This window comes from Epinephelus lanceolatus, chromosome 15, assembly GCF_041903045.1.
Source record: "Epinephelus lanceolatus isolate andai-2023 chromosome 15, ASM4190304v1, whole genome shotgun sequence".
Classification (NCBI taxonomy): Eukaryota; Metazoa; Chordata; class Actinopteri; order Perciformes; family Serranidae; genus Epinephelus; species Epinephelus lanceolatus.
The window spans coordinates 11,915,627-11,927,891 of NC_135748.1; the positions used below are offsets into that span (position 1 = coordinate 11,915,627).

The 12,265-nt window shown below is 41.8% G+C and overlaps 1 protein-coding gene across 7 annotated transcripts in view; it reads left to right on the plus strand.

Moving 5' to 3' along the window:
• Positions 1-12,265, plus strand: part of ralgapa1 (Ral GTPase activating protein catalytic subunit alpha 1) — a 76,872-nt gene that overhangs the window by 48,690 nt on the left and 15,917 nt on the right. For all 7 annotated transcript variants that reach the window (XM_078174909.1, XM_078174912.1, XM_033643180.2 and 4 more), the window contains one exon: positions 1,296-1,423. In XM_078174909.1, coding sequence (XP_078031035.1) covers positions 1,296-1,423 — 128 coding nt within the window. The remainder of the gene's footprint in view (positions 1-1,295; positions 1,424-12,265) is intronic.

The following is a 12,265-nucleotide window of genomic DNA, read 5'->3' on the forward strand; positions in this document are numbered from 1 at the left end:
AAACAATATTCAGCATTTTGATATCCTGGACTCAAACTGTCAGCTGTCGATATTTTGGGCAAATTATTCAGTATGTTTGTGTTTCAGTGTTTCTCAGAATCCTTGACAGTGGGTGAAAATGAAACAGCTGGACATTTTAATTAATCATTAAAACCCAGAATGATAATTCAGTCCCCCTCTTGGTCAATATTCAGTAATTGGTCAGTAATTATGCATGTCACCTGTTGCAGAACTGTAATAGTAGCATGAGTCATTGGCCCATTAGCGTACCTTTTGTTATGACAGTGGCACAGCTGTATGGATAGCATTATTGCAACTATTAACTAGCTTTTCAATAAACTTGGAACAAACATTCATGGTCCTCAGAGGATGAGTCCTACTGAATTTTCCTCCAGTGCCACCATAAGGTTGACATTTATAGTATGGTCAATGAAATGTCCCAACAACAATTTTATGTGCATGTTCATCTCCTCTCCAGGATGTTCTCATCAGCCTCAGCTGGCCTTTATGTTTAGTGCTAATTAGCAAATGTTAGCATGATAACACTCTAAGCTAAGATGGTAAACACTTGTAGCTTAACATGGATGTTATATTGATGACTGAGCCTTTTATATCATATGGATGTGAAGTTGGGTAGGAATAAAATTGTGAACATGCGTAGTGCGTAATTTTATGTTTCCTACCAGATAATACTGACATGCATCCAGATTGACTAACAATCCTAGAGAGAGTCTTGCCCTGAGTCTTGCTGCTCTGGTTAATGTATCAGTCTAAAACACACAGACATTAATACCACAGCACTGATAGGGTAATTGTATTTCAAACGAGACCTAACACAATAAAATGCTGCTTTTTCGGTATGACATAGATACCACAGCACTAATAACATAACCTCATTCTGTTTCATTCATTCTACAAGCCAAAATATTGAATTATCATGAATCCAAAAACAAGTTAGATAAGATATTCTCTGTGTTGTCGTCCTGAAAGCACTGTATTCAGTCACAGAGTGCATGGCTTGGAGACCTGGTCTACAAATAAATTCAATAAAAAGCCTGACATTATTCTCTTTGGTGGATTCCACAAGCAAAGTATGGAATTAAATTTCTTGTCAAGCTTGGTTCACTAAACTCAGGGGCTCCCGCAGATTATTCTGTTTCATAAAAAATATCTAGAATTGTCTTTGAGAGGCCTCCATAGGCAATAAATTCATTATTAACTATAAAGTCACAGAAAAAAACAGTTTTGTTTTTTTCTGCTTTCATGTCTGATTCTACTTGTCTTTGTGTCTGCAGGTGCCATTCTTTGGTCCACTGTTTGACGGTGCCATAGTGGACATGAACATTTTGCCCACTATGGTCAGAGCCACAGCGATCAATGCCAGTCGAGCTCTCAAATCCCTCATCCCCCTCTACCAGAACTTGTATCCTTTTGAAAGCCCTCCACAAAATATGCAAAAACAGGATCAGAGACCAAAGGTAGGTCTCAGAAGCCTTTCTTCAGTTTTGTTGATAGTCTTCGTCTCTATCTCCACAGTAGCACCTCAGCTCTTTAAAAGTTGTTTTTTTTGTAGGCTCACCTCCGCTACTTGAACTTGTTTGAATATATCTGCAGCATTGTGTTGGCCGTCGAAATCCTTGAGCGAGAATGTTGGTTCTCACTCAGCTCAAGTGTTAAGAATAGCAAATCAATGTCCAGTGGCGTTTGGCTTTCAGAGTATAAGTGCTAGAGTGATAGAGCTGTATTTAGTTGGCTCTGAAGTGCCATATATCAAGCGTGCATGCATCTGTGTGTGCAGGGGAGAAAGAGAAACAGACAGACAGGTGTGCACACAGTCTGTCTGCTTGATCCGATGCGATGGTAGTTTGGTTGGAACAAGCCCGGCGGTCAATACTTATCGATGACTCTCCTCTCTAACGCTGCTTCTAAATGAGGGGCTTTGCTCTCTGGTCTCACACACAGACATGCACACTGAGGCAGACACAAATACAGACATGTGTCCACACTTCTACACACTCTTTCTGACAAACACGGACAGACGAATACAGTCGCATGGACATGAGCTCCACAGAGGCCCAGTAATGCAAGTACATCCACATACAGATGTGCAGAATTATGCACTGTTGGTCAAGAAGTGATCACACAGACACACACGCACACTATTGTGAGGTGACAGTGTCCCCTGTTGAGGCGAGCTGAGCCACTGACTGATCATTGGAATTTCTTCTAAGCATCACTTAGAGCAATTTGATTCCCTAATGATACTGTCTTCCTGTCTGCCTGCTAGTCTGCCTCTTCTTTTCTTCTTTCCCTTCATTTCTGCCCCTCTTATCCAAATACATCCCGTGCATGTGCATCCTGGTGCACATACACAGTATAAACACAGTTTAGCTCGGTGCACGAGAAGAGGAACGGATGTGAGAAAGCAAACAAATAGCAAAAGTCAAGTGGGTGTGACATTAAACCAAACTTGGAGATAAAAAAAAATTAGCTGTTGAGTTCTTAAGCAGGAGGAGTTTGTAATTGTTTGTGTTATTGTTTGCTAGCAGACAGTATATATCCTCTCTTCTTGTAACATCAGGTTGTGTTGTTAACGTGTTAACTGGCTAACTAGCATCTTGAATCCGTCCTGTAGGTCCTCCGGTCGCCCTTTTTGAATGACGAATACAGATGACCGCTGCCTGCTGCTATAGAGAGTTATTTGCTCTCACGCAGGCGCAGACAGTATGTGCCAGTTGGCCATTGGCTGTAGTCTTTGCAGTGTGTTCAAGTCCAACTTTCTGGCCAAGAAACAGGAAATGCGATGCAATGCAGCAATCAGCCTTCGTCGCCACTAGTTCTTTGATGTACAGTCCTAACTCTTAACATTTAAAGGCAGGGTCTGTTGATGCGGAGATGTCTGGTCCACTAATTTAATATTACCCGCACTTTTTCTAACTTTATCTGCCCCAGTCTGAATAGTAAATGTTTTGTTTCTTTTTTTCCCCACATGCATTGTCTCTAACCGACGCCCTCATTTTCCTGTCATTATTTCCTTTATCTCTCAACTTAATTCTCCTCTTGGTGTCCTGCCTCCTTCCTCTGCTTTCTCTTTGTCTTTCTTTATCTTGTCTTTCATGCCATTTCTCGGATCTCTTCTTCGCTGCGCACTATCTCTCTTCACTCTCCACTCTATTCCACTGTGGGTATAAAGCCTGTCACTGGGTGTCTATCTCAGACATGGGTTATCATTTTCAAAACTACTACTACTACTACTCTCGCATAGCCAAACCTATCTCTACACTGCATGTTAGCGCTGCGTGAAACAACTTCCAAGCGAGCAACCTACATGCTAAAACATCTTTTATATTTCACCTGTAAGTGCTGTTTTCTTTTGCTAGGCTTTAGCCATTTTAATGCCAGTGTTCACCTCTCCACCAAAACAAGTGTCCTCCTGACACTATTTTGCAGCGTTGCTGCATCTGAGCTTAGCGCCGCCCAAGATGATTGGGATTGGTTTAAAGAGGCATTTTTTCCCTTTAGTGCTGAATTATGATTGGTTCAGGCACCTTCTCCAGCACTGGCACAGCATGACCTAGGTCTGACTATGCAAGACTACTCTCAGCTTGCCTCTTGTCCTTCATCTCCATCTTCTCTTTTTCTCCTCTAATTTTCTCTCAAATCTCCCTCTCTTTCACCTCCCTTTTTTCCCTTTCTTCTCCCTCTCCTTCTCTTCTCATTGTGGAGAGATAATATAAGTGGTGGAGGTGATGTTTGCCAAGAAAGTGGAAGGGGCATGAGGAGAAGTGGGGGAGGAGGGGGGTATGAAGAAGCCATTTTGCTCTGCCACGTCCACCCAGCGAGACAGAGACGGAGAGATTGTTAGGCTCAGTGTGGGGCTGTAGCTCTTAGCTAACACCCCTAGACCCCATTGTGTGCGTGCGTGCGTGCGTGCGTGCGTGCGTGCGTGCGTACACCTTTTTGTACATAGTAGACTGTATCAGTTTGTGTGTGCGCTTTGTGACTCCAGCAATCTTGGTTGAGTGTGCAGCCATGTAGACATCATGTAGACATCGTAAGGCTGTGTGTATATCCATACTGTATGTGTGAGACCATGTACACGTGCCTGATGGCACATATGTAGCACATGCTTGTCTCGAGGTGTTTGTGTGTGTGCGCGCGAGTGTCCTGGTGTGTATTGATTGGTAGTAGCAGCAGGTCGATGTCTCTGACAGGCTGAATTACAGTAATCAGTCATTATTGACTCCCCATCTCTGTGCTACACACACCTCTCTCCTTTTCGGTCTCTCCACCTCTCCCTCCCAACTCTGCCCTCTACTCCTGTCACTCCTTGTTTCTTCCCTTTTCTCTCTCTCCTCTGTCTCTCTAGTCCTGCATCTCTGTCTCAACACCCCTCAACATCTTGTGCTCTAATTTTTCCTACCGCTGTCTAGTATCACTCTGTCCTTCTTATCATCATTTCTCTATCTCTCTAATTCTGTCCCTGTATTTTCTGTCTTGTCTTTCTAACTCCCTTATCTCGGTTCATTTCTCTTTCTCCTTCTATCTCATATTGTCATATTGTATTTTTTTCCTTTTTCATATTTCTTGACTTCTTTCAGTTTTTTTACTTCCCTATCTTCTGCACTGCACATTCTCATTGTTCTGAATTATGAGAAACTCTGACGTTATGATGTCATAATGATACTTTGATGATCTAAAAGAGTTAATAATTGCTTAGGACAGCTTGTAATAAGACAATATAATTTCAGAATATTAAAAAAGTCCCCTGGTTAGTCTATTTTGTTCTTCTTGGAGACCTTAGAGTGAAGGACATGTAAGTTACCAAAAAGGAACACATATTAAAAAAGACAAGCACAGGGAAGCCTCTCCGTTGGACAAACAGTAGTAAACAAACAAAAAAAAACTTCCAGCACACACCAGAATACTAAGATCGACATTATTTGATCATAAGATTACAGTGGAAATAAGAAGGAGCGAACTACAGATTTCACATGTTTCTTCATCAGATTCGCCCTCTGCTTGATTGCTTTCAAGCATTTGAAGCAAAGTCAACAATAATAGGCAATAGTAACTAGAGGTCCGCCAATAGTAGATTTTTAAAGGCCGATATAATAACCATAGTTTGGAGCGGGACAAGGCAGATAGCTGATAAGTCAGCCGAAAAACTTAATGTAAATGTATATTACATTGAGCAATACACTTAGACACACTCACACGGCAGAAGAGACCTGCTTTCTCTAGAGCTGTACCCACTGGTGAAGTTTCTTTTTCCTTGATTTAACACAGCTCTCCCCACTTTAGCTCCAGTCAGTGATGTAAATCCTCATATGATTGGTGGAGACCACGCAGCCTTTGGCCACCATCGTAGCCAAGTTCCCCCTTCAACAATAGTTTGTAAGACGTTGAAACTATAGGCACTGATAAATAGGCCAAACTGATAAGTTGGTTGGTCTTTAATAACAAGTATAATTCTATTGTGTGAAGTTAGATATTAATATTAAATCTACGTTTTAATAGGATAGGAAGTGAGATACAATTAATGTCAGAGTACTAAATCCGGCTATTACATCTCTAGTGTTACAGAGGTTGAGTAGATCCAGAATGCACACATTTCCATAAGATATCTTAGATATCATACAGTATAAAGTATGTGAATATTCTCATAATAAAATACATTTCAAAAATGAGGAGAAGAAAATATAAGAACAAAGAGGGTACTTAACAAAATACATAATATATTATACATTACAAAAGTAGGAAGGGGTGAATCCTTTTTACAGAGTAGATATTCAGTTAGTCGGTTGGATAAACATTCTTGGTAAATTAAAATATAATAGCACATGTGTGAGTATGTAAAATGCTCTTTCAGAGTGCTTTATAAGCCGTATTGAATCTGAAACATTGTAATCTGGTGCCATAACTACTGGATTTAAATGACAATAGATGAATATAGGCATGAAGTACAGGAGCAGCAACGGAGATGGAGCTTTATATATATAAGTATGATTTATAGCTTCAACCTTTTTTGTCATAAAATAAGGCCAGACATTCTTGGAGATTAGAGCATGCACTGCACATACGGGTTTGATGCCCTTGTGTGCCCCTTGAGTCCTGCATCAAGCTGTGTGTCATCTGTGTGTCTGATTCTGAGTGCTGCACTGTGACATCAAGTATCCTCACAGAGGGGCTGAAACAGAAGCAAATGGGGGGAGAGAGATGGAAAGCAGGCTGGCAGGGCGAAGTGTGTCACTGGTTAACTGGCATTTTTCTCTTCTTTCTTTTTCTGTCTGTCTTCCTCCCTCTCTCGCTGTCTCTCTGTCTCCTGGCCCTCGGGGCGGTCCATCTGCCTCCTCTCTCTCTCTGATCTTTCATTCACCATGACTAGAGCCATCCAACAGCACACATACACACACATACACAGAGACACACAGAGTGCCAGGTTGCAGGGGCAGCTGTGTGTAAGCACAGCTCTATCTCACATATCAGCTCATTGCAGCAAGAAAAGCAATCCAGGACTCCCCAGCACACACATACACACATACATACTGCCTCTCTCCATATAGGCCTCACTATACTCACAATGAAATGCAATACACACCAGGTTTTAATACTTCACCAACCCCTGATAGCATGTGTACAGAGCAGTAAATCTTTAGTCAATGTAGAGAAACATGGGTTCCTCCTGTAGCCCACCACAGTGGAATCAATCCCTCGGAGCTCAAAGATTAGACGAGATGAAAGTAAGGAGCAGACTACTGAGGGACATATTGGTGACACCACTACTTAAATGGCAGAAGAGACCCTGAATATGTCACTAACATACCAGGAAAATGGTAGATTCTAACTTAATACCTTAAAAAGTGATTATTGTTGTTGTTATTATTATGAGCACTCAGTGTTTCCCACAGAATAAGAATCTGTTTGTGATGATTGGGGGGTTGGGAGAGCAACAGCTGATTGATGCCAATCAGCAGTTAATGGCGCTGAAGGACAGCGGGCCGCTCTCCTCCTGCTCTCTTGGTCCGCAGCCTTGCAACAGCACTTAAATTCCGACACCGAGACGTTAATCTCACAGCAACACCAATAGGCTCAACTCTGGCATTAAACCCGATAACTTCTAGTAACAGTTAGCCCTGTCAATTTGTGTGTGTGACTCTGTCCCAGGCACAGAGCTCCAGTCCTGCAGTCTCATGATAAAGAGAGGGGTGGGGGCTGAGCAAATCAATACATTGTTCGCAGCTCTACAGTGAGATTTACCTGTTTTTAATAGTCAAAATTTGTGCTAAATTTATCAGTAATTGGACAAAATCGCAAGGTCACGCATTCAGGGGCATTGGTTGATTTTATGTCACTTGTTGCAATTGCAGCATCCTAGAGGTCATTGTTACAAACACATCAGACAGCCACACTGTTGTGCTGGGTGACATGTTTCTTCATTGCCATCAACACACATACGTAAATGTATTTATCCACAGCTGAAAATAGTCCCTAACAAAGGCACTTCTTTACTCTTCATTAGATTTATTGCCTCATATTAGGAGTGACACAGAAAGAAAATCAGGAAGTAAAGATTGTATTGAGAGATGGCCTAACACATCTAGAATATGGAATTACAAAGTACAGTTGATACCACAAAAGGCTAATTATAGGACGTAAATGCATTGATTGGAATTTGTCTTTCATGCTGCAGTGATTTAGTTTTACATAAATCTGCTTAGAAATCTACTATTTACCAAGTTTAAGATGAATCAGAGTTTTGTGACCACGAGTTCTCTTAGCACAGCCTCCATGGACTGGTCAGCCACTTTGGCCAAGGTTCACCTAGCTAGATCTACAGCTGCTCTACCATCTGATAACACGTAGTGTGTGTGGGTGTGGGTGTGTGTGTGTGTGAGACTGAAAGAGAGAGAGAGAGAGATTTGTATGTGATAGGTGTTGGTGTGTGTGAGGGGTGTACATGGTAGTTAGTGTTCAGTGTACGAGTGTGTGTGAAAGAGCAAGCTGTGGCCGTCGTCCATCTGCTCCTGGGTGATTGTGGTTCTGGGGAACAATGTTGGAGAGACACTAAGCTGCTACACACACACACACACACACACAGTTCCAGCAAGTGTATATGTGTGTGTTTGTGTGCATGAATTTTCAAATGTATATCACCCCATTTACACTTGTGTATTTCATGGTATTTATGTTGCATGTGTACATATTTCACTCTCAGGATTAGAGCTTGTGTGTGTGTGTGTGTGTGTGTGTGTGTGTGTGTGTGTGTGTGTGTGTGTGTGTGTGTGTGTGTGTGTGTGTGTGTGTGAGAGAGAGAGAGAGAGACATCCCCTCTAGTAGTTGATTGGCAGAGATAGCTGCACTGAGGCTGGGGTCAGCATATGGCTCAGAGTGATAGCAATGCCGTGTTTGTGTGTGTGTGTGTGTGTGTGTGTGTTCTCTGTGTATGCGTGTGTCACTGCCTTTCCCTCTTTTTCACACACTGTTCCCAGTGAAATGATGGCAGCTCTGGGCATGTAGCGCTATTATCCCCCATATCCACACACACTCACACACACACGCATAAAGAGCAGCCAAACGCCTAGCGGCCTGCCTGGCTCCTCTTTGCCAGCTCCCACAATAGAGCCTATTGTCCCACTAAGGCTACAATCTGCTGTGTGTGACAAGGAGTGTGTGTTCCTCACCACGGGAGAAAGGTGAGGGCAAAACCTTACAAATTGAAGACATTTTGTTATTGCTGATGCTGAAACGGGGTCATGTTATCCTTAACCTCCCCTGAGCTCCACTGCACCCATCAGCTGTGGAAGGCGCACTTTGTTTGACACCATGAAAAGCTGCACCGCTGCCAGTCTTCAGGGTGCATCCTGCTGCATTCGATCAAAGTGTGCAATTTGCAAATCAATGAGATATTAATTACAACTGTTGATGCAAGTACATTGAAATCTCTGTGAAATTTCAGATATTTCATTAAAAAAAAAAATCGCCTTTTTTTTTTTTTTTTTTTTTTAAATTTTTAGAAATTATAACAATGAAGAAAAAAAAACTTCCCAGAAGACCACTACTGAGGATATTCTCGGCACATTGCATATTCTGCGTATTGTAAAATATGGATGGTTATAAATATATTTACCCATCTGCGCCTTATCAGAAACACAGCATTCAGTGAGCAGCTGTACTGGCAAATAGACAATTGACAACACCGCATGTTGAGTGGTATTTGATGCTTAAAGATGGAATTAGGCTTGCTTAGGTTAAGGGGCTGTGTATTAGTGAGGGTAAGGAAATGAATGCATGCAGAGGGGGAGGTGATTGTGGTTAATTGTTTCCCGTTGGGCAGATAGAGGAAATGAAAAGAAAAGGGTGAGGAGGAGGGATCAAGGCTAATCTCACCAACTTCTCCTTGGGGAAATGTGTGCAAGTGTGGTTTTTGTGAGTGAGATGCTTTCAGGATCTGTCGATGTGTTTCACAAGCACATATTAGCACTGTGGTGTTTGACACTTTGTAACATCTGCTTAATTTCTTAAAACAGCTGTTACAGCAGTCTTCTTTGATTGAGATTTATGTTTGAATAATACATTACTCACTGTTGTTTTTCACGTAGCTCATCATAATAGTTTAAAAAAAAACTGTCAGGTTGATGGTATGTAAAAATATGTAAAGCAAACATACAAAAGCACATAAACATAGACAAATAGTAAAATAATGACTTAACTATATGACATATGAAAAACATTAGAGAAAAACATCCAAAAGCACAGACAATTGGTGACTCCAGATTATGGCTGCTGGTCTGATTGTCCTCTGTTTTATATGTTTAGATTAACAGTTGAGATATATGACGTTCCTTGGATTTGTGGGTATAGTGTTACATAGGAATCAATAAGAAAAGTTAACTTTAAGAAAGTGAATTCAAGCCCTTATGGGTTTACAGTAAAGCAGAAAGATAGCTTTGGTGTATGGTTGGACAGAAGACCTACTGTATCAGCTCTACAGGTTATTGAATACATTGATAAAAATATAAAACTAACAAAATGCCTCATTTTCAACAACAGATGTTCTTGTCTCAGCAAATCTTTAGACAATAGCCCTGGACTCATGGCTACTGGCAGGAGTGTGTCTCACACTAGCAAAAAAAAAGCACTGATGTTTCAATTCAGTGTCGGATCTGTGTGTAGCACACACACACACACACAGATGTTGTACTGGCAGCGTCCATATCACACCGAGGTCTTGCCTTAGAAACAGGCAAATTGTTTGTGAGGACTATTACTGTAGATATTTCTCAGGTTTTATCATGTGTTTTGTTTTTTGTTTTGTTTTTTGGCTAATTTCCAAAATATATGATTCATGTAATGACTGAGTGCGTATTTGTGTGTGTTTGTGTGTGCACGTACGTGCCTTGTCACCGAGAGCTGTGCAGACACATGAGTTGTAGCCATCAGTGGCTTGATCACGGCTTGTTGGAGCAGACCCCCCTCTGACTGGTAAACAAGCTAATCTGTAAGCTCTTTCTGTATGGATGTGGGTGTTTGTGTGTCTACGTGTGTGTGTCTGTGTGTGTGTAAATCCTTGACTGCACTTCATGGCGGGATGTGTGAATGTAAGTATTCATATGTGACAAGGTGTTTAAGATTCAGGCTGGGCTGTCACAGATGACCAAGACCATGAAAGAGTGCAGTACACTGTGTGTCATAAACTCTGACAGCCATCTTCAGTTTGGCCTTGAAAAGAGAGAAAAGGAGAATGTTTTTCGCGGGCTGCGTGCAAGGATGTAAATAGATAATTGAGGACTGATCAATCACTTTTTAAAATGTGTTTGAAGAAAAAAAAACATTAACTAACAGCTAATAAGTGACAAGTGAAATAGTATATCCCAGCAGGTATTTTCAGTGTGACCAAAAAAGGCTTGAAACATTTTATGGACACAAGTGTGAGAGGGGGGGAGGGAGATAGAGAGAGAGAGATAGAGAGAGAGAGAGAGAGAGAGAGAGAGAGAGAGAGAGAGAGAGAGAGAGAGAGAATGACATGCAGCAAAGGGCCACAGGCTGAACTCGAACCCGGGCCGCTGCGGCAACAGCCTTGTACATGGGGCGCCTCCTCTATCCACTAAGCCACCGACGCCCCACTGTCAGGAGTTTCTAATTAGTTTTGGCCATACAAGTAACAACTCATTTGAGCTCTGATATATGTAGTCTGTTATATTCAATGCTCCTGATGTGATGTCATTTTTTTTATTATTGGTATAAACTTTTTGGGGGCATTGTATTATTTTTTCTTCTCATATGGTATTTTTAGAGTTTAAGCATACAAGTATAAGAGGAGAGAGAGGAGGTAAATTGTCCTTGACTTTGAACTTAACATCAATTCAAAACAGCTGGGATGTCAGTCTTTTAAATTTTATGTATGTCCATATTAAGGATCCATATGTGTGTTTGTATTGATGTGCTGTATGTGTGTACGGAGGATGAATATTGTCCAATGGCCTGTACACATGCTGCATTTTTGTACCCTTAAATCCATTGTTGCCAGTGAAGATATGCGGAAGGCATAGGGTACAAGTGTTCCCCAGCACCTATTTTTTAGTCCGCGGAGGCTGTGCCCTGAGATAAACAAAGTTTGATGTTCGAATGCAGCAACACGCACTGCATTTCATGTGACAAACAACCTTTCTTTCTTCTGTAAATGTTGGCCTGTGGTAAATATGGAGAAGTTGATCGTTATAATGCAGGGCTACCTAGAGCTTTAAATCTGCCCCACAAGCAATATTTTGAGCCTAAATCACACTTAAAAATCAACGGCTGGAACAAAATCAGCTTTGAACTCTGGAGTTCTGGTAAGTAGGCTATGATACGGTGCCAGTTGTGGTCGCTTAGCAATGTCAGGCGCAACCTGCCTTCGTGCCCTTGAAAGTTGGCACAAGAGTAGCACTCAGCGCCCGACCTCGCGTTTTCCAGGCGGTAAAAGACACAGCATGTATCATGTCCCTAACTGTTGTTAGAGCCTGCAGATAAAAACAGGATCCATCTCCTTAATCAGAGAATTATTATTATGGCCTCCGTGACGTCTACTAACACCCATGCTGTGTGTGTGTGTGTGTGTGTGTGTGTGTGTGTGTGTGCGCATGTGCACTTTGCTGTGTGTGTCCGTTAAATAAAGCTTGTAATTGCCCTGGCAGCTTGAGGGCTCCCCAGTGGTGACAGGGAGGGTGAGGATTTCGTGTGTGTGTGTGTGTGTGTGTGTGTGTGTGTGTGTGTGTTTCACCCT